Below are 25612 nucleotides of genomic sequence, written 5' to 3'. Positions count from 1 at the left end.
AAGAAAATCTACTCAAGTGTTTTAAGCGGAGGAAGACTCAGCTTTTATTAAACCACCAATAATTAATACCATTAATACCCGTTTGTGATCAGGTGGGGCCCTCCAGTGGAAATGAAACAAACTGCAAGTACTGGACTGCTGGAGCTTGTGTGATCACTCTGCTGACAGGAGGCTGCGACAGACCGCTGCAGTGCTTCTGTTTATTCAGTCGGGAAACATTATAGTAATAGAACGTGTCATCCATGACACTACGATCAGTCACACGTCCTCCGTGAAATAGAAGTTTTAGTCCTTTCCTTGTTGAGAGATCTTTACATCTCTGATAATCAGAGAAAATGATCAGATCAAGGCAGAAGCACTAAAAACTAAAATACCAACGTACGTAGTGAATACAGCTCCTGTTGTTGAGCAAGTACAACAGATCACGTTTAACAAAGACAGCTTAGTTTGGAGGATTGGCGATTTCTTATAAGGTACACTTGAGGCTGATGGAAGTGTCGTTCTTTTTGCTGGTGCTTGGTACCAAATCAAATTTTTGGACAGATTTTTGACACTGTATGAAAACTTAAGGAATGATCAAAGCTTGTAGATCCCATCCTGAGGGATGGACTGATGAAGACTCGTCCAAAATGTCACAGTAATCCATCAACCCAGCAGTTGTTGAACCAATTCCTGATGAAGACAGTGCATAGTAAACATTTGAATTCAATACATGTAAAAAGGATGTCTAAGGTCAACAAATGATTTCAAACTCAGACAAACATTTGACTCAATTTTTAAAAAACTCTTTTTTTGTACAATAATTTTGTCTTGGAAGAAGCACACGGGCGACTGTTTTACAATGATGGTAAATTAATACAGTAATGACGCTGGAATATATTTGTGTGTCGGGGAAGAGGTCAGAGATGTCTGGGTGGTGAACAGCCTGCAGCGAGGACTCAGCAGCAGTTCACAGTTTCAGCTCCAGCCTGGATTTAAACCTCGAGTGAAAGAGCTCCTTTCATGAAGCAGGACTTCATTTCACCTTTGGAGGCGTGTAGTGGATTCTGCACCTTTCGTTGAAAACCTGAACCGAGGAAACGTCAGTAAGTAACACACGATAACGACGGCTCATTTATGTGTGACTGTAGGACGAGTCAGTGATGAGAACAGCGAGCAAACTGTACCTTCAGACTTCTGTCATTTACAACTTCTTCAACGTTCAGCTCTGACTGCATCAGCTTTAACTGGGGACAGGAAAAAAAAAACAAAGTACTTCTATTATTATTTTGCTCTAATAAGATAACAGGGTCTGTTTATTCAATTTTTTTTTTAAAAAGAGAAGGATTATATTTCCTCAGTGGTTACTTGATGCATTTAGCCCTGCAGGTTCAGTCAGCTGCAGCAGGTTTCCTCTATATTTTCAAATTTCAAGCTTTTTTCAAGTTTAAGATATTTGTTTACATTTCATTTATGATCCTCACAGCACAGAAAAACTAAATTAAACGCATCCACAGTGGATTCAGTGGAGATAGCTGCTAAACCTACAACAACAATGAAGCAACAGAAAGCAACATATCCTTATTTGTATTCGTTTTAATGGGCAAAAACTGCAGAAACACAGAATCCTACATCTCCCATAATGCAACTGAACAGCTATAGACAGATTTAAAGAAAAAATGACAAGAAAACTACATTAAGAATGTAAAAAAAAAAAAAAAACAAAACATGGAATTTTTATAGACAGGACTTACTTTGGTTTGCTCCTTCCTGAGCTGTTTGATTAGTGCCATGTTTTCATTGTCTTTTGCTCTTTGCTCACGCAGCTGTCCCACCACCTCTGATGTTTGAGCTATACAAGCCTTGATAGCTTTGTCTCTGCTAAGATGAGCCTCCATCATCTGTGAGAAAACAGAAATACACACGCTCACATGAGATTAATATTTCTGCATGCCTTCACAGACTTCATGCCAGCTTTCTTGTCTGTTCAGACTCTTATGGCTCCTGCAGCGAAGACTTTGGAGGACAACAGCTGATTCTCACACAAGACAATTATTCAGATATGGATGACGCTGCGAAACATGGACCAATTCTGAAACAGGGATGCTTCACACACATATACCCGGCAGCACAGCATTTCCAAAGTAAGCAACTATGACTAGTTCAGCATGCGACCAGATGTGGATTATGACATCAAGCTCTCTTCCTGAGTTTTATGGCACTGAACGCTGGTCTGTGTAGACCCTTATTTTGCCATATTGTTTGTGATCCTTTACTTCTTTGAATACAAAAATGTCATTAGTTGACCAAAATTTGGAAACTGTCATAATTAGAGTATGAATTCTTGAGTTTTGTTAAGCCACAGTAACCTTTGGCTTATCACCACATGTGCATTAGAGGGCCACACCTCCCTCAGCGTCATTTTACTTCACTGGAGTTCTTCAGGTGCTTGCTCACAGGGGATCGTCTGATTACTGAGGTTTTCCCTAATATTGTGGTGTCTTTACCTTGAGGTGAACGCTGTTTTTTGAAATGAAACTGAACTTAAATGAAAGACTGAATTTGAATCAGTTCATCCCTGACTCTATGTGAAGATTTAAGGCAAGTTTAAAGAGGCTGCTTGAAATTGTTTCTCAGACACTTGATGTTAGACTGACTTCTTAACAGGTCCCCTCTGCACCTCTCCCTGCCATTGCGTTACATAACCAAACTCCCAGGTGTTATGTTCACTGTTTAAAATATGCCATTTATTTATTCTTTATTGTTGTGGTAACGTTTTTGTTGTTTGTGTGGCAATGACAACAATGGGAATTTGAATTCACAACGTGGTGAGACCTGGTGGTCACACTCACAGATTCATAGAGCTGTTTGCAGGTTTGTGTGGCATCCACTTTGCCTGAGAAGGAGACTGTGGGCACGGTGGTGTTCAGGGCATGGACAATGCGGTCGTCTATAGTGCGCATCACCTTCAGTACCTCCTGAAATAACACACAGAAGTACACAAAAAGAGTCAGCAGTTTTACTTCAACTAAAACTAAATACATTTGTAACACGATATGCTGTCTTTTGTCTCATTAAGATGGAATCAGATTTAAATCTGATACAACTGTACCCCCCACCCAAAAATGGTGGTTCAAAACACGTTGCTTCCTTAAGGAAATAAGTTTATGTATCGTGTTTATAACAGAGGGCAAGATGGCAGGCAAGATTAACAAGGCTCATTTAGCAGCTGATATACTTTTAAGGAGGGATCCAAACATCTTTAGCCTTCTACCATGAGAGAAATACATGTTTAATATAAATTTGAACCTGTTGAACTGAATTTACATATTTGTTCAGCAAAAAGGTAAAGGGTTAATGTAATATTCTGTGCTCACAATGCTCTGTTTCCACCGCTTTCCTTATATGGTCATCTGCTATAGGAACAGCATGGCAAAGTGTAGACAGTGGGGTGGGGGGATTGCATCAGCTCTAGGAACACACTAATAGGCTGCTATTGGTTGTTGTTTATTTTCTTAACTGTGGTTTAGATGCTTTGCTCGCCAAACAAACAAACTGACAGCATGAATGATCATCTCCAAAACCACCAAGAAAAAGAAGCCAAACTTCTAAATCTTCAAATTTAATGTTAGAATAAGAGGCAAGCTTACATGTAACTAAGAACAGGGCTTTCCCCCCTTAATTTCTACAAGCTAACTCTACTTCTACATATGGTTTACTCATAAAAAGTAAAATAGCTTTGGTCTGTACCCTCCGTACTCTGAGAGGACTTCTGAGTGAAAGAATCTGAAATATGTACTTTTTTTTGTCAGCAGTAATGCATGAGGCTCTTTTTTAATCAGATACAGCTGTGTGTATTCTGGCATCCGCACATAAAAAGATAAGCGCTGCCCTTCTGCTGGCTTGCAAAAGCTGACCAATCAGAAGAAAGAGTGCTTTTGCCGCCTGGAGATAGGCGCTAAAATGACTTTCCAAAGCCTCATAAACAGCCTATATGGAATAAATAAATGTACGTGTGTTAGTTATGAATTATGCAAAGCGAGTTCAGTGAGGTTCTAGCATAAAAATATAAATCTACAAAATAACACAATATACCAAACCATGACATCTATAAGTAGATTATGCCAGTTTAAAGAGTCAGTTATTAAAGGCTGCATGGGTATGTTGATCCACATACTGAAAGCTCTGAGTACTGTGCCTCCTTGAACTCGTGCAGGTCTTTAGTAATCAGGAGGGTCACCAATTCATTGGCTCTCGCACAAAATAAACAGCGCGGCAAATGAATTGCGGGGGAGGCGGTGATTCGACTGGCCGTCGGTGCGTGATCGGCCTGCACGGATCAATTAATCAGTCGTTAACGTTACCTGAAACATTGAATAGTCCTCACAGTTTAAACTTCCACCGGGCGCCGCCATAGTGGACTGCACGGGTCCTTCACCAGGATCACTGGTGGTGGAGGTGGCTGTCCAAGAAAGTGCCTGCACGGAAAGGCTTTAATAATGCCTAAATGCTATTTATTTGTTTTTGCCGCATTCACAAATTAACATCTGCCGCACGTATTAACGCAAAGTGAATATATTAAAATAGATAAAAGTGCAACTATAGTGAATAGCGCCATTTATACTAATACATTTTCCACTTGTTCTTCTCAACTTTAGCTTAACTCCCAGCAGCCCTGTTTGAGACTCCTAATAATTCAACCACAACCTAGCGAAAGCAAAGACCCAACCACAGCCACAGGGCTGTCACTACCCGATCCGTATGGACGCTGTCCAAATGGCATAAATACGGGCCCTAGCTTGTTTCTTTTGATCAGTCACAGGACACAGCGTCCTATCTGACGGTCCTGTTAGCTGTTTGACTTTCAGCAGCTGAGGAGGGACTGACAGATTTCCAGCGCACTTAAATGGCTTTTTAGAAACACTGGACTTTGTGTATTCAATCAGCAAAAGCATGAATTTCATCAGATCCCGCCTTTCCATCGGCAGCCTCCTCGGTTCGTATAGCTAACTTGAATTTCTGTGTTTTCGTTGCGTAATAAGTCGCTTGAATACTCTCTAATCCGATGCTTGTTGATGTTATTTGTTTTTAAATCAGCTGTGAGTGAGTTCTGTACTCGGTTATAAATACATGTTTGATGCTTTTTCGACGTCTTGCATTTATTGAAATGGTGTTTGTGCTTGTGGCAGTAAAGGCAGTTTGTGTAAATTGGTGCGTGGTGTCTCGGTAAATTAACACTTGGCCTAGTTAACTTGTTTTATTATCATTATACGCTATTCAGGCCTGGTTAACCAGGCACTCCTGCTTGGTATGAACAGTGTCTATAATTGAAGATATTCGTAGTCGTGGTTTGTTTCTTTGTTTGTAAGTAAAATTAAACAGTTGTCAGTTTTAGTCCCTTCAGGTGTGATGATTTCTGTTTTTGTCATGTAGTACTCACTTGTGTCCAATTTAGGGCTTTAGATATAGATACTTTATTGAGCCCACAAGGAAAATTGTTTTTGTATCAGGAGGATAAAGAATAACGGTATATAATAAATACACAACTTAAAGTGCTATGATGTAATTTCCCCATGGGGATCAATAAAGTATCCATTATTATTATTATTATTATTATTATTATTATTATTATTATTATTATTATTATGTGTGTGTGTGTGTGTGTGTATAAATACAATTGTGTGATTGATTGATAGCTATCACGCGATTGTAAAAATAAATGAATAAAATGAGATTAAGTTGGGGTAAACGGTAATCCTTTGATTTCGCATGAAGAGATTTTCCCCAGCGTAATTTTATTTTGAGCCTTTTAAGGGCTGTTCTAAAATTTGTAATGTTAATGTAAACGTTACTAATTTTCTTGTTTAACGTTTAATTTCTTTTTTTCAGTAGCATCAGCTAGTTCTATCGTCACTGTGACTTCCTGCTTTACTCGATGTGATACTAGTTCTGTATCTAAACAGGTCAGAGGAGACATGTCATTCAGACATGGAGCCACAGAGGGATGTGCAATAAACTGCAGGGGACCAAAGCGGAGTCCCCACCTGCAGCACCAGCACATGGTAGGGTTTGAACAACAGATGAGCTCAAAAGTCATCATAAGACAATGCACAATATTTACTGATAAACCTGAAAAAACTAAATACCAGCTTCTAAATTTGAATTTGAACTTCTAGGTTTTCATATAAATGTGTGGCATGACTTTAATGTGGAAAATGCTACACTCATAGTGATGTAAGAGTATTCTAAAAATGTTGACTTTGTGCATTACAGGGTATTTGTGATGGCTAAGTATGTGACTTTTTTTAAATCCCAAAAGACTAAGAGGGACACAGGAAGTGAGGTCGCAGTCTGCAGGTCATGATGTGAATCTCTGGCTTTTTGTTCAGGAAGCACGCAGGATTCATTATAATGCATGCTTTGTTAATTCACACAGAGCCGCGTCCCGCATTCAGACTCCCAGGCTACAGGCCCTCAGATATGGACAAGAAGATGCTGATCTGGTCAGGGCGCTTCAAGTCAGCAGACCAGATACCAGAGACTGTGTCGTAAGTAGCCTTTTCCTGTTTATACCAGACCTTCCGGCACACCGCAGTCCCACTGCCTCTGTCACATTCAGTTAAGTTACATCACAAGAACAGGGCTAACTAACAGGATGAGCGGCGGCACAGCGTGTAGCTGGTCCTCAGACAGCTGCAGTTCAAACAAGCCTTCTATTGGTGACTGGAGAGGATTATCTTGGCATCGGGGTGGAGATCACATCTGATCTGCTGCTGCGATGTAAAAACCTGCATGGGAAGCTTATAAACAGAAGCCCTCCTATGTCATGTACTCAAAAGCCCCAGTATCCAAAACAAAGCAAAATGTGTGAAGGACCCAAGAGACTATCTGCTGACAGTCACCAATGCTGCTATAACTGGAACAAAAGGCCCCGTAAATATCATGCTGCTGCGCTGATCTTCAATAACAATAACAAGATTAAATGCTGAAGTCTTATGTTTCAAGCCTTCTTTTGAGCCAAGAAAACATTTCCTAATGAGTGTTCATGTGTACATGTGCTTCTTCTACAGGTTTGAGATGATTGATGCTGCCAGAAACAAAATCCGAGTAAAGGCTGCCTACGTGATGATGGCTGCCACGATAGGAGCCTGTATGATTATGGTGTTTCTGGGCAAAAGGGTAAGAATAATGAATGAGTCTTGCATGAAACTTTTTTTTTTTCCTCTTTTCAACGCCAGTAACTGTCAACAAGGACAGACATGTCATCACTGCTATCCAGTAATGTAAAAGAGCAGGTTTAAACCTGCCTGTTCACATAAACTCATCTACGTCATGTTATGAATAAACAGAGCAATGACTTGCAATTAAAAGTTTGGTCACAAAATGTCCCAAAGTTCCCAATGTGACATTTCAACCTATGTTTAAAAAAAAAAAAAAAAAAAGGATATCGAAGCGGAAAATGTATCACAATTAAGTCCCCTGCAAGAATTTTAATAATTAGTGAGTAATTCAATTCTCACTGCTTTGATTCATGCATTGCCTCTGCATTTTCATTCACATTTAAATAATGCCACATGTATTCTCCTGTTTTTCTGCAGGCTCTTGCCAGGAATGAGACCCTGACGGCACTAAACATTGAGAAGAAAGCCAGATGGAGAGAAGAACACCAGAAACTACGCGAAAGTGCCATTGCCCTGTCTGACAAGGCTCAGTGATGGAAGATGACTCATTCAGACACGCTCATTCTCGAAACCAAGTCAATAGCATCCCACTTTCTGTGTATACCACAACTTCTCCAGTCCCAACCTTTGGAGGTGTAGTGCAACCAAAAAAAAATCAGCAGTAAATTCTGAGTAGTGCTTTTGCAACAAGGAAACTGGCCTTAACAATAGTTTTGCAATAATTGAGTACCTGATGCAAAATGTATCTACTTAGTGAATGTATATAAATAACAGGGTTACAAAGTGGCACTTGATTAATGGCACAAGCCATTATTTTGGTAGTGGCATTTCATTGTCTCAGACCAGTGGAGGGTTTATTGCAGGAATGTGCAATTATGCCTTGTAAAAACATTGTCTTTCCCCTTTTTGTGGAACATTAAGTAGCTGATTGGATGTGACTTGTTCACCTGTGCAGTGGGCTGTCTGTCCTGATACCCCTCTAACTGGGCTTCTTATTTCACGGCCACTATGATGTGCTATCTGTGTTTGTATGTGGTGAGCACCAAAACTAGTTCAATAAAGCAGTGCTTCTATAAAAATGTGCAGTGTAATTTAATGACCCCTGGTTTGGGCACATGTGGGCACCTTCCAAGGCTTTTGGAAGGCTTATTTCAGGAAATATTCACCATTTGTGACCAATACCGCTTTTAATTTTCTTTTCTTTTCTTTTTTTTTTTCTTTTTTTTTTTTTTTTTTTTTGCAGCTATCTTTACTAAAGTTTTGGAGGGTAATTTGGATACTATGGTATATTTTCCCTGCAATATCGTCACGAACTATACTGCTCAAAACTTAAAGGACCACTTTTTAATCAGCGTATCGCTTGGTGAGAAAGATTTGATTGATCTCTCCTGGCTTACCTCTCATTATATCGGCTGGGTGGTAAAAGGTCTTATCTATCATCATGGGTGAAATGATACAGAGTCCTATAATATAGTTTAGCTGTATGTGCTTTCGCCAATAGTAAATCTTTGATTAACAAAAGTTGGAGCAATGAAATTATTCTACCACCTGCCTTTATCTTTTACTGCTGTGTGTGTGTGCGTGCTGTGGTGGTTCTTACACATGCAGGGTATGTAAACATGGCACACGGCTAGGATGACTAAGCACTGAGTGAGGTTAAGTGTTTTGTTTTTGTTGTTTTGGTTTTTTTTTTGATAATTTTTGACTGTTTCTCTGCTTATTTTCCTGTGTTAGATCATAAATTCAACAGGATTTTGGCCTCTGCTTCTCTCCCATTGGGTTACATATCTACACAGAAGAGAAGTGCGTCAGTGGCCAAGGTGTGGTCATTCTCTCCAATCTCGGTCAAAGATTAGAACTAGATCAACATTAGCTCAGAATAGGTCATTAAGATAGGTCGTGCTTGGCTTTGCTTCTGCTAAATTGCTTTAATAAAATATCCTACATTCAAAAACCCTAAATTGTGGACATTCCCTTTTTAATAATTGTGAGTAAAGGTAAAAACCCGAGTTTTAATGTTCATTGTCAGTACTGTTAGCATGAGGTGATACCTGGACCTTAGAGGGGCTGCACAGGTAGTCCAACTCCAGGATGCTGTCAGCGCCTACACTGGTACCGTGGATCCTGGTTTCACCCTGGTGCATAACAACACCTGGATTCATGAGGCGAGAGCATACAGGCAGTTCCTAGTGGATGAACGTTCAACCTTAAGAGTATTTAAAACAGATTTACAACCAAAAACTACTGTCACTCAGCACAAATTAGGAAATGTCTGTGATGCACCCATCCAGTGTAAAGTCCTTAAACAACTTTGTACTCCACTTGCATCCAAACGTAATCCTTCCTGGCTCTGAAAACACATGGAAGCAGCCAAAATATTAATAAAAGTAAAGCTTTACAAAATAGCTGCTTTCCGAAGCTGCATCCTTTAGGGGTTACCACAGCAGATCATCTGCCTACATCTCACCCCATCGATTAGCATCCTTTTTGGTCCTCCTTCATTACAACCATAAATCTTTCTATGGTCTTCCTCTTTTGCCTGTCAGCTCCATATCCATTCACCATCCCTGCTCTGCACATGTCCAAACCATCTCAGCCTTGCCTCCAAAACCCTTGACCCTTCTGATGTACTAATTTTTAATTTTGTCTATTCTGGTCCTAGCATCCTCAGCTCAACCACCTCCAGCTCAGTCTTCTGTCTATTGTCAGTACTACCATTTTCAAACCATACACAAGAGCAGGGTCTACTATTATCTTGTAGATCTTCTTTTTTACTCTCATCAAACGCTCATCTCCACCCACTCAACCCCGCCTGCACTGTCTTCTGTTTTGAATGGTTGAATCCACCTTCACTACCTTTCCACCCATCGCCCTCTCACAGCCACAGATGCATGGATTCTGTGTGGCTCCTACTGACTTTAACCGTGCAATCAGAGTGATGTCACGGTGGCTTCAGCTATCTTTTAGCAGTTATGATTCTAACATGCTTTGATATAATGACACGGAAAATAATTAGTTGCTACCTTAAACTGAAGGAAGCAAGTTAATAAAAATCTAATGAAAAAAACCCCAAAAAGACTCAGTGACTATAATGAAACCGATTAAACGTTGTAGTTCATGAAACGACTTTTATGCAAATGGCATAACAGGGGACAGATGCACAAACCCAGTACAACAAACAATAATGAACACGTAGAGCTGGTCATCTTTTGCTAAGATTTTGACAAAAATAAGCAATGTAAAGAGGACTTGGTAAACAAACATTCAGTTTTGCTAACTAAGGTGATCACCGGGGTTTTCAAGTTTTAATCTGGATTTTTCTTGAAATTATGTGGAAGGATTTCTGTAGAATAAGGATTATGGCACCATCAGCTACATGGCAGATGCTAAACCCCAAATTAAAAAAAACAAAATAAAACACTTTATTGAAAATAAGACCAACTGTGGGCCTAATAGCTGGCATACTGTATGTTTCTGATTTGGCATGATCAAATTAAAAAAAATACTACCTGAACACGTATTTGAACGTTATGTTTTACACAGCTAACAGCTAAACGGCCAATTTTCAAAATGCTGTCTGATTGGTAGAGGTTGCTTTGTTAGAATAAAAGTTCTTCTAGCTTTGCTGAGGCACCATGATCCTCGAAAGTGTGTGCTAACATTTTCAGTCCACAAACTGCTCGAGTCTCTCTGGTTAAGGGCAAAACAGTGTAAATCCTTGTCATACCAGGAGGGTGGGAGGGACAATGATAAAGACCACCTCTTTGCACCTCGCATTTTTAGGAGGGAAGAGCCGTGTCATTAACCAATTACATAGCTAATGTATAAACGGTGGTCTATTGTCAATGAGCAGGCATCAGTCCTGAACTAAAGTGCTGCAAAAGAAATGAAATTATGGTAATTAAAAAAAAAAAAAAAAAAAAATCCCCACTGGTCTGCTGCTGGACAGAAACCAGGGTTAAATAGTCTTTTTTGTCTTGTCCAAGTCTGTCCAGTTGTCTCAGTGCGTGGGAAGACTCAGGTTCCCATGATTCCATGGGGTTAATTCACGTCACACCAGAAGGCAGCAGGCAGTCTAAACTCTTCGGGATGGAGCCTGTGCAGGTGGAATAGTCCCATTACTGGAAAGAGGAATGCGTGATATGAGATCCAGGTGGGAATGCAAGCAGCCTGATTTGTCACCGAGGAGCTCCAACCTTCAGCAATTTCTAAAATTGTCCATCTGCGATCGGAGAGCAACCTTCACTCTTGAGTCGTGCCTTTCGTAGTGGTCAGATCAGTCTTTATTTTGGAACTAGCCATGTGGCCCAGTGTGGGCATTTCAGTCCAGTGACCACAGTCGAGTGTGCGGTCAACGTCTCATGGTCAGTCCAGTGTTTAGGTTCATTATTCTCAATGTGGATGGGGGGGGGGGGGGGGGGGGGGGGGTTGGTTGTGTGTATATATATATATATAAAGAAATTGAAATCATGTCCATGTTTGTCTGTCTCGAGACTCATTAATGCTTCAATCAGACAAGCAGTGCAGCCCAAATACTACCACTGACTCAAGAGCTAGCAAAAGCCAATCCTACAGGACCACAAAGAGGTTCTTTTATTGGGGATAAGCTGAGGAAGAATTCCCCCCCCCCAAAAAAAAAAGCAATAATGTGGGGATGGAGTTATAGGAAAAGTTTATAGCTGGAAATGTTGGGGCTTAACCACACAGGAGAGGTCCAGGTGCTGAGGGAAAAAATTAATTCAGCAAAAGACAGAATGAGTGAAACCTTGAACTGGCTGACAAGACTGCAGAATTCACCCGTGCTGGATGCATGAACAGAGTGTGCCCCTTTAATGGTATGCTTTTAATAATCATGATGATGATTAAACCTCTCAGACAATGAGAAGGGGAACGGGAGGGGGAGGCCGAGGTATGTCACCCTGGATCATGGCTGTAGGGATAGAGTGAGACGGGAGCAAAGGTGAGGATGAACGTGGAGCTCTGGGAAAAGGGAGGAATTAGCATTATAGCTGGAAGCCCTCCATCGGGGCCTCGCACTGCTGGAAGAGGAACTGCTGCTGCTGCAGGTCGACGGCTGGAGCCAAAGATGGATCCTCATCTTCAGTGTTGAAGTAGCGCTCAATCAGGTCAAAGGCTTTCTGGTAGATTTCCTGGTTCTCATGGCTCTGCAGGAACTCCAGTTTGTCCAGACCTGTAAAGATAAAAGGTGGAGAGTAGTGCTAAAATAGAGGAGGCACACTCCAGAAAATAAAAGATTAGCCAGTGACCAGGGTTGCTGACTAGTACCGTTACTTTCCTATTTCCTTCGTCCGGATTTAATTACTTACCATAGGCTTCCTCAATGAGTGCACAGTAGGGGTTGATGCCTCCTCCCCTCTTGGCCTCCAATTCTCCCAGTCGCAGGATGTTCTCCAGGCCATTTAGAGCCACCTGAACTATTTTGGAGTCCATGAGTGTGAGCAAGTCACACAGAGGTTTTATACACCCAAGTTCCACTAAGTGCCTGCAGATGGCAGCACACACACAGAGTAGACATTAATAGTCATCGAAGAAAAATACCTTTTTAAGACGCAACATATTAATCAGTGAACAACACAGTGCACTGAAAGAAATGCAGACATGCAAGGCTACAAGCTGAATGGCAACTTCCCTAATCCCTCTCCAAGTCACTGTCTTGAAAAATGATTCAAATAAACCTGTTTGAAGTCACATTTGCTACATATAATATTTAGATTTTATGCACTTTAAAGTATGAAAACAAAATAATAGTTTCGAGTCTTGAATGATACAACAATGAAAAACAGAAGTAGGTTTGTTTATAATAGAAGAGTCTGTATAATTTAAAATCAGTGGCATCAGTTGACTTCTTCACTCAAGACAAGTGTGACTATTATGGGTACACTGGCTGTATACTGTGCACAGTTTGTACCTGATTTGCTCTGCAGAACCCCCTGAGGTGGCATTGGTAATGGCCCACGCTGCCTCCTTCCTTGTGCGAAACTCTGCTACTTGCAGGATATTGATGAGCGGAGGCAGCAGACCTGCATCTATCACCATCTACAAGAAGTGGGAAACAATTTGTTAGCAGCTCCAATAGTTAGCTTTTCAATCTCAGGGAACAAAAAAAAGGAAGCTTTTTTTTCTAGCTTAGTCTGTAAGAATGCGCAGCACACCTGTATTTGTGCTCTGTTCCCTGCGGTGATGTTGGAGATTGTCCAACACGCTTCCTTCTTGATAGACTCCTTGGGACTGCTCAGAAGCTGAAGTAGAGACTGCAGTGCTGAACAGTTCAGAATCACCTAGAAAAATACCAAATGTTCACAGAGTCACAAAGAGCCATTGCCTTCTGCATAAACTTTTATCACATCTGTCTGTTGTGATGCAGCTACCACCTGTGTCTGTAAATCATCTCCAGTGACTATGTTTCCAACAGCCCGCAGTGCAGGAGAGACCACCTTATAATCCACGTGTCTGGAACAAAAAGCAAAGTCTTAGTGTGAGATGATACAGTTTTTTCATCAAGTTTTAGAAATGTTAACCCTCCAGTTTTAGGATGGTAGCAATAATGTTAAACCACTATTTGTTGTTACTAGGTGACAAATTAAAAGGGAAAAAAAATGCAGTCTTACTAAGGTCAACATGTGCTGTCAGACCCGCTTAAATGCACCTTTGCACCCTTCCTCTACAACATAACCTAATTCTTCCAGATGTTTCAGTCCTGTTAATTTATAGCACCCATGTGTTACTTGTCACTTTATGGGTATTTAACTAGAGTCCCAAGTGTTTCGCATACACTTTGTAGAACGCCTCTGAAAATATCTGTGTGTGTGTTTGTTTTGGCTCTCACATCAGCAGTTCGACGAGCCTGCGACAGACTCCCGAGTCAATAACAGCCTGAATTTTGTCATTTGGGCCATCTGATAGGTAGGAGAGCGCCCAGCATGCGTCAGCTAGGATGTCCGTATCGTTTACAAACAGCAGCCAAGACAGCACGCTGAGACACGGAGACACCTGCAAGAAACAAAGGGACACATTCAGCAGGTGTAACTGTTATCCAGTTTAGCATATTAGTATCTTCATATAGCCTGTGACCTTGAAATCTGAGATACGATGTGCCTTTAAGCAGTCTAAGAGGTGTGCAGTTACCATAGTGATGTGTTTATCTTGGCAAATTACCTTAGTGAAATCTGGAGGTGGGTTCTTTCCTCTGCACAGGTTTGAGAGCGCCCACACTGCGTTCCTCATCATTGTTAGACGATTCTGTTTGGCCAATAACCTGCAAGAGGAAAATTTGACGATCGCAATCAAAGTTGCTCTTTGTTTCCCCGTAGAGGAAACTTCAAAAGCAGAGAATGTAAGACTGAAGGGATACTTACTGCACCAGTGAGGGCAGTATGTTGCAGTCTATGACAAAGTCTCTGCATTCTGTGCTGTCTCCTGCTATGTTTCCCAAGGCCCACACCGCCTGAGGGGTGAAGGAATTATTCAAGTCAAACAACAAAAACAACATGAAAAACTACAATTTTAATCAGTTTAAATTTGACCTCAACAAGCTGCCAGAGGTCAGTAGACACCAGGAAAGGTAAAAATGAAGCCTCCTCACCTGTTCCTGTACGTCCTCAAAATCCGAGCTGAGCATCTCTATGAATATAGGCACAGCTCCTGCCTGGATGACCACCCGTGTCTGGTGAGACGTACCTGAAGCAATGTTGGTCAATACCCACGCAGCCTCAAACTACAATCATATTCAAAATATATGAAGAAAGTTAGTGCACTGAACTCACAACACATGCAACTTTTTAGATACGATGGTGAAACAGGAAGAGAGCACATTACAAACAAACATGAGGGGGGAAAAAAAACAAAAATCTACAAGCTTCAAATATAATCTAAAATTAGTTTTCTAGGAAAACGTACCTGCAATGTGCAGTTTTCTCTTCTTTTCAGGAACTCAACAAAGCGCTCCACCACCCCTTGAGTGGCAATGACTTCATCAATAGGTGGGTTGGGTTCTGCGTGTGAGGGAGGGTGAGGTGACGTAGAAACAATTAATACAGGCACACTTAACAGCATTACACCCCATGTAACATTCACTCCAGCCACACTGATATTGTGTAGTTATGAATTTTAGGCAGTAGTTAACTGTGAGACAGAGTGGCAGATTATGCAGCTCAAAACAATGCTTTTGTCCTTGCACTGGGCCTCAACCAGTCATTATCCTTCCCTTGTAAGACATACTGAAACAAATGCAAAGACAGGAGTGGCTGTAATGGGCAAAGTTAGAGTCCTGCTTACCTTTAGAAAGTAGTTTCCTAAAGCGCTGAGTACCTATTAGCTGCTGCTCAGGAGAGCTGGAGAAAATCATTTGAATCATGTCTTCAGAGATCACCCCACCCTGTGTGCACAACAATGGGGATTTTTTTAAAAACACATGAATTGCTGTCACAGCCGACTTGATATGTGCAGTGAGTGATGACATCTCATACACCTGGATATCAGGAATCTTTTTGGTACAATGAATTTTGTCAGTTGACAAGAGGGAAGCGTATCTACACTTTTGAATGTTTCACTTTTATTTTTGCCACTTGGAGCAGGGAGTCTGCTCAGTGGTGCTGAGAAAGCTGTAACTCACTCCTCTTAAACATGCTTAGAGACAGTGCTCTTACTGATTAGAACTAAATGCATCACATAGGAATTTATGCAAATTACAGTTTGTGTGATAAAATGTAACTTTGCACACATCATTGTGGTCTGGTGAGGCGACAAACACACTGCACGGTGTGTGAAAGATTCAACATGCTATTTGTGTGGCTCACTACGTGTCAATGTCACTGCATGCATCAAAACTTGTGCTGTTTAGAACATGATACAGAAAAGCTCCTCTACAGCCTCCAGCCTGAGTTTTACAGAAGAATGACCCAAATATTAATTTAAACATAAAGCCAAGATTTTTAGATGCCATCTGATTACCAGAAATGAGTGTATGTGTGACAGAGCAGACATATGAATGCCTTCTCACCATGAGTGGGTCCATGTTGTTGGCCTGGGACTCCAGATAGCCGCTATCAGCCATCCCATCCTCATCCAGGATGCCATCATCCTCCACAGTGGCAACATTTCTTCTCTTAAAAAGCTGCAACAGAAGGACAAATATGCATTTCCCTTCCAAAACTAAATTGCTACAAACAAAGCATGGCCTCAAGTTTACTCCAAACACTGTCAGCATGTAATTTCAGGATCATTACGACGGTTTTAGTTGTACAGTATAACACATTGCTTACTTGCTCATCCTTCTTCTGTTTACGGAGCTGCAGGCCTTCCTCTTCCCTCCTCCTTCTCATCTCATCTGTGTTGAGAGACTTATTCTTGTAGCTTTTGAGGCGTGCATTGTCCTTACCCTGACTCATTGTGCAGCCTGAGAAGAGTAGGAAGTCTATTATTTGGATATGCTTTGGAGCAAATCTTTCAAAGTTCCCAACTGAGAAACAAACCCTCTGTTTTTTTCTTTTTTATTAAAACACCTCCAACTGTACTGCAAAGACTAGCAAGACAGACACCAACTAACGTAGCCAACGCTGGCATAGCTACCGGTGTGTATCATTCCTCTCAAAAAAGATTGTTCAACAAACAGGGTCATGTAAGGATAGCAGCTAGCCTATTAGCTTCCCGTGGCTTGATGCTGCGTGGAAAGAAAGCATCATTTTACCATCTACTGATCGGGGTCCAGTATTTCCGTTGTCAACTCACAACTCGGACAAGCACAAGGAAAACCTAAAAGCACAAGTCCCCCGGGAGGGTACACTTGATCAGCTGGCTAATGTCAACGCCGCTCTTAGCCTCCTCTACTATCGAAAGCTAGCTGGCAGCCAGCGGCTAACTGCTGTAGCTAACGTTAGCTTAGTACCAAAATCCAACATTAACGTTAGCGCAAACGACAGACCACCGTCTCAGACAGTAAGAATTCATTTAACTTTTCATTATGAATCGCTGCCACACGTACACAGCTAAAAATGTAAACGTTTTTCGTTATCTAACCTGTCAGATTGGGCTCCGTAATCCCCTTATTCGCTAGGCCACCGTTTGAACAGCCGTCGCCGGTATGCTAGTGCGCACGCGTCCAACTAAACGCAAATGACCCACAACTCCCCCGCACGTATCTAAGCTCCGCCCCCTCCTACGCCTCTTTTTCCCCCTTCTTTTTGCTTTGTAAATAAACAGAAATGTGACTTTTGCTTCATAAACAGTTTGACAAACAAGCGGTGCCTGCAGGGTTTATATTCATGGTATAACCGGCATACACACAGCCTCACTTCGTGTGTGATTGTGCAGGAAATACAACTGTGCGCTCAGCTTCGAAAAAGGACCGCATCTATCCATTTATCCTCATACCTCACCTCTATGTATGCGCTCTCTATAAGCGCAGGTGCGGCTCTTGGATGTGACACATCTCTAATGTAGTCTAGACGCTCCGGCGCCAGGGGTCATCGGGGGGACACACACACAAACAACAAGTAACACAACATGGACCATCATCATCCTCAGACACACACGCACACACATACACGGCCCATTGTCAGACACAAGCACATTAGAAGTACGAATAATAATAAAACTGTAAACAAGTGACAAAATAAGAAAAGACAAAGAAAAAAAAAACGCAAACACATGCAAAACTAAGGGAAAGAATGGAGATTTGAACTTAACAGATTAAATCACATAATTCACTTTGAATTTAGTCTATCTATCTATCTATTAAACACTGTGTGTGTGTGTGTGTGTGTGTGTGTGTGTGTGTGTGTGTGTGTGTGTGTGTGTGTGTGTGTGTGTGTGTGTGTGAGAGAGAGAGAGAGAGAGAGAGAGAGACAGAGATCGAGAGGGGATGAGAGGATAAAGGCCAACGCACTACGATAGAAAAAAAATGCATGAACTCTGCGTGACCCAACTATACCAAGACAGTTCACCTATTACGAGCCTTTAAAGTAAGCTTATTGCTAAATAGTCTTGATATTTAATCAACAGGTAAGGTAACCCCTGATTCTGTTCACATGGACGGAGTTTTTTCAGTGCTACATAGTCTCCACATCCCGGCTCTTATTATTTATTTTGCTGCGTTATTTTGCAAAATTATCTAATCTAAACATAAACTACATAAATGAGTGCGATGCAATATTTTGCTCTTGGTGTTTTCAGTCCTTTATGTCCATCTTATGTGTCATTTTTTTCTGTTATCAATCAACCAACCGATCATTCGATTAAAGGCCTGTCGGCCTGTCAACGGGCTTCGCAAAGGTTCTTATAAGGTCACCAGAAAGCTACATAAAAGACTGCACCTGCACCAAAGTTCTTTTTTTCTCTCTCTCTGCCTCCAAAAAACGTCGCCAGGCTGCATGCAATCTATAGGCTCCAAACATTGTTGCATTTTAAAACCATCTTCAGTGAGCTATAAATATGAGGCGCTCCAAACACACCCTCAGTTTTACTTCTGCCAAAAAATGACCACAATGCCGAGACGACTGGAGGTCCAGAGCTCGATCCTCACTGGTGGGGACAGCTTTAACATGTGGCACGACTACATGAATCTGAGCCAAGTGTTCGAGAAACTGTGCAGCAACCGTGAGGTTGATAACCGAGACACCGAGCGTCCAAAGAAGGGACAAGCGCCCCCCTGGAGTAAGGTCCACACTTCCACTCGGGGGAAGAAATCCTCCAAAAACTCATCGCAGTTCAGTCCGACCAGCAGCGCGTCGGACACCAGCAGCAGCGCGTCATCCTCGGACTACTGCCGCTTCTGCAAGCAAAACGGGGAGACTCCGAGGGTGTACCGATCTCACAAGCTCAAATCAGACGACGGGAAAGTTTTCTGCCCCATCCTCCGGAACTACACTTGCCCGATCTGCGAAGCCACCGGTGACAGCGCTCACACACGCAGGTACTGCCCGCAGATGAAGTGGGAGGCGGCTGGGAGGATGCAGACAGGAGTCAAGTTCTGGTAGCTGCTGAAAACTGAAGCTGCGAGAAACTGTACATATTTACCGAACTGTTTGGGGTATGTGTTCGTGTTGGCAGAGACCGTTTCAGTTCCAAAGACTGTTTCAAGTTTGACTGTCAAACACTCCGCTGCAGTCTGCAGCAAGGAGCCCTCATCCATCACATCTGCGCTCGCCAGTACGCGCAGGCTCAACGGGAGAAATCTGCGCCAGCTTTGAGGGTGTCCCAAGTTCTGCCAGCAACTGAAAACTGAAGCTGCGAGAAACTGTACATATTTACCGAACTGTTTGGGGTATGTGTTCATGTTGGCAGAGACCGTTTCAGTTCCAAAGACTGTTTCAAGTTTGACTGTCAAACACTCCGCTGCAATCTGCAGCAAGGAGCCCTCATCCATCACATCTGTGGAGCCCCGAGCCGGGGTGAGCGCTCTCAAGCTTTGGAATAAAATTTAACTCTTTAAAGTCCTCGAGTGTTTATTGTTGTTGTTATTGTTGTTGTTGTTTAATATGATACAATTTCGGGGGTACTTCATAGGTCACAAGTGAAACTCTAAAGTGGCTAACCTTTCTGTGGAATTAAAAAGATTTCTAAAAATGTGCCCATAGTGTCAGTGCGCGAGTCTTTTAGTTAAAATGCAAATGCTATATTATCCCTCATGTCAAACAGATTATTCGACAAAAACATCAGTATTTTGTCTTTTTTTTGGTATTATAGAAAATTTTAACTCACATGTTACAGATGTACCTGAACTCACCAGAGAACATGCGTCATAAAAAATAATTAAATTAAATTAAAAGTAACACTTCAAGGCAAAAGTGAAACGATTATGTGAAGTGAGAAATTGAATTAAGGTTCAATAGTTTTAGTTTCAAAATAGAGGGGCTGGGGAAATACAGTATACAAGGTCAAAACAGAGTTTGTACAATTCTAATGAGCGTCAAAGTTATAATTTAGTATGACCACCTTCATTCTTGAGTTTTCTTTGAAGAATAGGCGGTCATTCTTCTAGGGTTTTGCTGTTATGTGTGGACACAACACTGGTTCAGCACTTGTGTTTCGTACTTTCAAAACATGCGTAAATGATTCATAGGTCAGAGTTAAGTGGCTTAATAAAAAACAAAAGAGTCCTTTGAAAATGTTCAGGTACAAGAACTGGACTGAAAATGAATGAAAGAGCAGCAAATGTCCAAAGAAAAACTTACCTTTAGAAAGTAGTTTCCTAAAGCGCTGAGTACCTATTAGCTGCTGCTCAGGAGAGCTGGAGAAAATCATTTGAATCATGTCTTCAGAGATCACCCCACCCTGTGTGCACAACAATGGGGATTTTTTTAAAAACATATGAATTGCTGTCACAGCCGACTTGATGTGTGCAGTGAGTGATGACATCTCATATGCCTGGATATCAGGAATCTTTTTGGTACAATGAATTTTGTCAGTTGACAAGAGGGAAGCGTATCTACACTTTTGAATGTTTCACTTTTATTTTTGCCACTTGGAGCAGGGAGTCTGCTCAGTGGTGCTGAGAAAGCTGTAACTCACTCCTCTTAAACATGCTTAGAGACAGTGCTCTTACTGATTAGAACTAAATGCCTCACATAGGAATTTATGCAAATTACAGTTTGTGTGATAAAATGTAACTTTGCACACATCATTGTGGTCTGGTGAGGCGACAAACACACTGCACGGTGTGTGAAAGATTCAACATGCTATTTGTGTGGCTCACTACGTGTCAATGTCACTGCATGCATCAAAACTTGTGCTGTTTAGAACATGATACAGAAAAGCTCCTCTACAGCCTCCAGCCTGAGTTTTACAGAAGAATGACCCAAATATTCATTCAGACATAAAGCCAAGATTTTTAGATGCCATCTGATTACCAGAAATGAGTGTATGTGTGACAGAGCAGACATATGAATATATATTAAGTTGATAAAATACAACAAAATCTGGCTCCTTGGAAGCGAAATATTAAGAAATGAGTCACTCAAGATGCTTGCACAGTGTTGTATATCAAGACAATTTAATTTCCTAATACAAGTTCTTAAAAATGTACATTTAAATACTTTTGCATACATTTAAAAATGCATTATAAAGCCTACATTTCTAAATATAAGCTTATCTGAATACAAATCCAGCACATAAATCTGAACATTATCGCAGGTTTTGAATCGATAACATGCAAACAAGCTTTTTTGTAAAAACTGTAAAACCCCCTGTTACGACCCGGCTCAAAAGCCGCAACATAAAAAAAGGAGATGAATAACAGAGTGTGGGTGAGAAGAGGTTTCATCCTAAAATGGAAAACCAGGTTGGCTAAAATGGCTGGTGCCACCAAGGCAAAGACTAGTGCACTGCCGGAAAGCTTGCCTCAGGTATGCTTTTATCCACACCTGACTAGGTGTGGCCAATTAGCACCAGTTGAAAACACTGAGACGATTAGAAGCTGCAGAGGGACGTAACACCCCCACAACAAACTGCCTTTAAATACGACATTACATACTTATTGAAATGTTAACATCATCAGAATCAGAATACTTTATTGATCCCTAACGGAAATTATTTCCTGTGTCGTTCAGTGGTGCTTTTTAGTAAGCTCAGTCTCAGTCTCGTCTGTTTTTTTCCCCTTAAGAATCCTCCAAAAAACAATGTTGGATATTAATTTCCAGATGGAAATGTATGAAAAAAGTGCAGTTAACCTACTTCCACTATCTTTAAATGCTCCACAGATGTATAAAAATATGTCCTAAAGACCAGAACTTTATATATTACAGATATCTTTTGTTGGATCACGTGATTCAAATAAGAAACAAAACAGCTGAAAGAAACGAAAATTGACCAAACAGGTGATCATAAACTTTTAACTCAGTGCAGCATTTTACATGTGTTTCTAGTAAAGTCTTGCTCTGATGTGGAGTGTGTGTGGCCTTCTGTGTATGTGCGTGATCATACATGACCTTCTGTTTTCATGTGCACTCCAGCTCTATATAATCCTAGCTGATTTATTTTGCCTGTCATTAGCAAACATATCATTGGCTCTTCTCATTTACCCGTAGAAGTTTTAGAATTGGGATACATAGATCTCCAGCTGGCAGCTACCCAACATTTCATAACTGTGAGGGTTAAGTTGCTTAAAGCTGATATAATCCTTTGGCTCTTCATTCCCTGGTCTCACCTGCTGCTGATACGAGTCTGCGATAAAAACTTGTTACTAAACACGACTGCTGGGGCAAAGTCCAGCTCTTATGTATGTTTAAAGTTATGGAAGATGGTTATAAAGCTGAGTGAGTTCGGCAACAGGATTGTTTTACCCCTTTTTTGTTCAGTTAATCAGCCGAAAACAGAGGACACGTGGAGGATGTCAAACGTGTACACGTGCTACAGGGCTATAAAAGCTCCACTGTTACAAAACCAGCTTCGTTTTATGTAAAAAAGAAAAGCCCACCCCACACAGCAGTCTTCCAGTGCTTTCAGTCAAGAAAAGACATTAAACGGTACGTCATGGCTTCTTCTGATTAGTGACATGTAATACTGATGGCAACTTGTTAATATGAAATTTAGAAACTTGTTATAATTTGTCTTCAATTATAATTCTTCTGTTTTATAGAAACTGGCTTACTAAAAATGGCAAAACACCACATCACTCTTGCCATTGCCATAGTGCTGGCAGTGATTTTCTACATCGTCACCATTGTGTTGTCTGCTCTGGCAGCGTTAGGAAAACGTAAGTCTGGCTTTTAATACTTTTAGAATTACGTTGTAACCTTTGAGCACTCTGTCTCTCTCTCTGATTTCTGTGTTTCTGCGCCACAGATCCATTTTTATCCACCACCGCGAACATTTCAGATGAGTTTGTGACCCAGATCACGCCTTCAGGGTGGACTTTTACCATCTGGTCCATCATTTACATCTTTATGGGTTCAGGGGTGCTCTATGTCTTTGCAGGCATCTTTAGGAAGTAAGTTTTTTATTCTTGAGACAAATTTTTTCTTCTCCTATATGATGTTTGTTGAAGTCTACATTTACCTCTTTCTGCAGGAATGCCTATGGTTATGTCTACTGCAGCCCTGCAGTTTTGCCACACGGATTTTTTGTAACTTTTTGCTTAAATCTGGGCGTCAATATTGGATGGTTGCTCCTGTGGGACAGAAAGTGAGTGTGATGAGAGTTTTAAATGATATCATTAAAAAGCCATAGTATTGATTAATGTTTTTCCTTGCTGCATTAGAAAAGGGGGCGTATAAATGAGGGCTGGATATAGTGCTGATTAGTTAGGTTAGTCCACCTAAGCTGAGTAACCAAATGAAGCTGTGTTGAATCACATTGTCAGGCCCTCTTGGCCTAAATATGCAGATAAGATTGACCTGAAATCATGCAATAAATGGGAAAAATAAGTATGTCCATGCAAGAAGCATGTAAACACAGCTTCTAACATGCAGGTTAATTGTTTTCATTGTGGTCAAATTCTGTCTTTCATCCCTGCTCAAGGTACACACCTGCTGCGCTGGCTTTCCTCATCCTAATCGCTTTGACTAACTACGCTGTAATATACTTCTCCTGCCACGGTCTGCATAACTATGGAGCTTGGCTCAACAAATACCACAGAACAGACCTGTTGCTCCATCATCTGCTGGTTAGTATGGCACCTGATGTTTGCGTTTCTTTTTTTTTCATGTACATGGTTATAATCTCAGCATCTCTGTCTTTTGCTTTGTCTTCATTGCAGATTCAGAACGGCATTGCCATCTATGCAACGTGGACAACTATTGCCTCCCTGCTTAACCTGACCATTGTGCTGACGTATGATGCAAGCATGTCCCACGCTGACGGCGCCACTCTTGCTCTTTCTGTTTTGTCCATTGTGCTGATAGCGTGGTAAGTTGACAAACAGAGGAAACAACAAGGGCGACTTCTTTAGAAAAAATGGATCAATAAAAGGTGCCGTCTCTCTCACAGGTTCATCCTGGAAAACTCCATTCTTGAAAAATATGTGAGATTCATCTTCAGCATTTACCCCACTGTGATTTGGGCGCTGACAGGGGTGTTCACCAAAAACTACAACACCGCAGCTCCTACCCGCAACAACATCTTTATCGGTGAGGATAAACCATCAACCGGTCTCAATGACACTATAGCACTGACTATAAATGATAACTTCATATGTGGATGCACACTGATGCCACGCTCTGATATTTTCTTTCCACTATAGCTGCCCTGCTGGGTGTAGCCTGTGCCCTGTGTGCCACTCGGATATGTTTGGTCATTTGGAGGCAAATGAAAAAGCCGCTTTACGAAGACGTAAACCCTGACAAAATGTCTCCGATGGAGATTTTAGAGAAGCAGAAAAAGATATTTAAGTGAGAGAGCGAGGAAAAGATTTGCAGTATGATTTCTGTATGATACCAGGGCTGTATTGTAAATGACTCCAGCCTCAGCTGAATATCATCAAGCCTCATAAAGTGATATATAAAGCTGAAGGTTCACACCTGTCAAAAAGTATAAACTGCAATAAAGTGTGTATTTCTGATTTCACCACATAAACATGAAAAATGTAGTTATGCTTTCATTTACTTTTCTTTCATAAGCTGTAAAAATAAACGTTAACACTGACTTTAATGGTGTCTTTTTTGAGTTATTTAACAGACAGCACATCTGTTCAATAAGAGAGAAGACAAAGCAATTCAGATTCATTAATAATGACAAGGATGGATGATAAGATTTAAAAAATGTCATTTTAACACATATGGTTATGTTTAATAAACACACACACACACGCGCACACACACACACACACACACACACACACACACACACACACACACACACACACACACAATGGAGCTCTCGAGCTGATTGTTGATCAGCCTCATAAAAAAATCATCTTTATTGCATAAACTAAGAGCACACTGCACTTGTAAGTAAATGCATTACTATTTAGAGCGCTGTGGGAATAAAACCATTTAAGCGAATAAAAACGTGAACGGAGTCAACAAATGCACAAAGGTAACAAATCTCAGTTGTGTTCAAAGTTTACGATTATGCGTGTTTTCTGCTCCAGTCTGAGTCCGCTGGTTTTGTCACGTCAGTCTTAAGTCTTCAGAGCCAGCCTCTGTTGGTTGTACACCTTAATAATCTTTTAATGTATATTTTTAAACAAATTCCACTAAACAGCACAAGTTGCTGGTGGCAGACTGCATCTATATCTAGTTGCTGGGTGGATTTGTGTGGCTGCCTCCAAGATCTGTTGTTGTCTACTTACACAGATATGTGGATTATGCTCTTTACTTAGATTTAAAAAGCTGTACAATTTCATCAAATCTATCTTTTTATCTTGGCTTTGCTCTTTTTTTTGTTTTTGCAGATCAATAAAAAGTTTTGATTAAAAAAAACCACAGACCTCCACCCACTGATTTCCTTATGCAAGCAATTACCTGTATATTCCACAAACCCTGTTTTCAAGAGTGTGT

At 41.0% G+C, this 25612-nt stretch overlaps 5 protein-coding genes across 6 annotated transcripts; 3 read left to right on the top strand and 2 right to left on the bottom strand.

The window, feature by feature from the left end:
- Positions 1-759: 759 nt before the first annotated feature.
- On the bottom strand, positions 760-4592 carry mix23 (mitochondrial matrix import factor 23). Its single transcript, XM_085468355.1, has 5 exons — positions 4344-4592; positions 2832-2957; positions 1734-1880; positions 1167-1226; positions 760-1066 (listed from the first exon to the last, which is right to left on the bottom strand). Exons 1-5 carry the CDS (start codon positions 4392-4394, stop codon positions 1016-1018), a joined length of 435 nt encoding a protein of 144 aa, XP_085324481.1. The 5' UTR covers positions 4395-4592; the 3' UTR covers positions 760-1015.
- Positions 4593-4719: 127 nt separating this feature from the next.
- Positions 4720-8243, top strand: fam162a (family with sequence similarity 162 member A). Its single transcript, XM_085468354.1, has 5 exons — positions 4720-4975; positions 5943-6041; positions 6416-6527; positions 7050-7158; positions 7578-8243. Exons 1-5 carry the CDS (start codon positions 4933-4935, stop codon positions 7692-7694), a joined length of 480 nt encoding a protein of 159 aa, XP_085324480.1. The 5' UTR covers positions 4720-4932; the 3' UTR covers positions 7695-8243.
- A 3717-nt stretch (positions 8244-11960) lies between these two features.
- On the bottom strand, positions 11961-17297 carry kpna1 (karyopherin alpha 1 (importin alpha 5)). Of its 2 annotated transcripts, none has more exons than XM_085468351.1 (14): positions 17196-17297; positions 16442-16575; positions 16180-16293; positions 15456-15555; positions 15078-15172; positions 14764-14895; positions 14537-14625; positions 14337-14436; positions 14008-14171; positions 13553-13631; positions 13334-13459; positions 13090-13217; positions 12488-12663; positions 11961-12351 (listed from the first exon to the last, which is right to left on the bottom strand). In XM_085468351.1, the coding sequence occupies exons 2-14, from the start codon at positions 16565-16567 to the stop codon at positions 12164-12166; spliced, it is 1617 nt and encodes a 538-aa protein (XP_085324477.1). In that variant the 5' UTR covers positions 16568-16575; positions 17196-17297; the 3' UTR covers positions 11961-12163. The 2 variants fall into 2 exon arrangements, with proteins under 2 accessions (XP_085324477.1, XP_085324478.1); XM_085468352.1 differs by lacking the exon at positions 17196-17297 and adding an exon at positions 16867-16997.
- A 1355-nt stretch (positions 17298-18652) lies between these two features.
- Positions 18653-19294, top strand: LOC146701927 (nanos homolog 2-like). Its single transcript, XM_085468353.1, has one exon. The coding sequence runs from the start codon at positions 18653-18655 to the stop codon at positions 19151-19153; it is 501 nt and encodes a 166-aa protein (XP_085324479.1). The 3' UTR covers positions 19154-19294.
- Positions 19295-22766: 3472 nt separating this feature from the next.
- On the top strand, positions 22767-24506 carry LOC146701926 (uncharacterized). The gene is made up of 7 exons (XM_085469219.1): positions 22767-22869; positions 22959-23103; positions 23184-23297; positions 23634-23778; positions 23872-24020; positions 24102-24241; positions 24355-24506. Exons 1-7 carry the CDS (start codon positions 22770-22772, stop codon positions 24504-24506), a joined length of 945 nt encoding a protein of 314 aa, XP_085325345.1. The 5' UTR covers positions 22767-22769.
- The last annotated feature ends 1106 nt before the right edge of the window (positions 24507-25612 follow it).

Source organism: Copadichromis virginalis, linkage group LG9 (genome assembly GCF_057382275.1).
Source record: "Copadichromis virginalis isolate Kocher_CV1m ecotype Utaka linkage group LG9, C_Virginalis_male_GT1.1, whole genome shotgun sequence".
In the NCBI taxonomy this organism is placed as follows: domain Eukaryota; kingdom Metazoa; phylum Chordata; class Actinopteri; order Cichliformes; family Cichlidae; genus Copadichromis; species Copadichromis virginalis.
Note: the sequence above shows the minus strand (reverse complement) of the source record. Positions and strands in the feature narration are given on the sequence as shown.

What these genes read in the sequence shown, in the direction of transcription:
- mix23 (XM_085468355.1), bottom strand. Translation starts at nt 4,394, where the DNA reads ATGGCGGCGCCCGGTGGAAGTTTAAACTGTGAGGACTATTCAATGTTT. An exon ending in TCAGGAAGGAGCAAACCAAA is followed by an intron (nt 1,227 to 1,733) that starts GTAAGTCCTGTC and finishes TCCTGTCCCCAG; the next exon opens with TTAAAGCTGATGCAGTCAGA. An exon ending in TAAATGACAGAAGTCTGAAG is followed by an intron (nt 1,067 to 1,166) that starts GTACAGTTTGCT and finishes TCCTCGGTTCAG; the next exon opens with GTTTTCAACGAAAGGTGCAG.
- fam162a (XM_085468354.1), top strand. Translation starts at nt 4,933, where the DNA reads ATGAATTTCATCAGATCCCGCCTTTCCATCGGCAGCCTCCTCG. An exon ending in ACCTGCAGCACCAGCACATG is followed by an intron (nt 6,042 to 6,415) that starts GTAGGGTTTGAA and finishes TAATTCACACAG; the next exon opens with AGCCGCGTCCCGCATTCAGA. An exon ending in CAGATACCAGAGACTGTGTC is followed by an intron (nt 6,528 to 7,049) that starts GTAAGTAGCCTT and finishes CTTCTTCTACAG; the next exon opens with GTTTGAGATGATTGATGCTG.
- kpna1 (XM_085468351.1), bottom strand. Translation starts at nt 16,567, where the DNA reads ATGAGTCAGGGTAAGGACAATGCACGCCTCAAAAGCTACAAGAATAAG. An exon ending in GGAACAGAGCACAAATACAG is followed by an intron (nt 13,218 to 13,333) that starts GTGTGCTGCGCA and finishes CACTTCTTGTAG; the next exon opens with ATGGTGATAGATGCAGGTCT. An exon ending in GGTTCTGCAGAGCAAATCAG is followed by an intron (nt 12,664 to 13,089) that starts GTACAAACTGTG and finishes TGCCATCTGCAG; the next exon opens with GCACTTAGTGGAACTTGGGT.
- LOC146701927 (XM_085468353.1), top strand. Translation starts at nt 18,653, where the DNA reads ATGACCACAATGCCGAGACGACTGGAGGTCCAGAGCTCGATCCTCACT.
- LOC146701926 (XM_085469219.1), top strand. Translation starts at nt 22,770, where the DNA reads ATGGCAAAACACCACATCACTCTTGCCATTGCCATAGTGCTGGCAGTG. An exon ending in TTGCTCCTGTGGGACAGAAA is followed by an intron (nt 23,298 to 23,633) that starts GTGAGTGTGATG and finishes TCCCTGCTCAAG; the next exon opens with GTACACACCTGCTGCGCTGG. An exon ending in TCCATTGTGCTGATAGCGTG is followed by an intron (nt 24,021 to 24,101) that starts GTAAGTTGACAA and finishes TCTCTCTCACAG; the next exon opens with GTTCATCCTGGAAAACTCCA.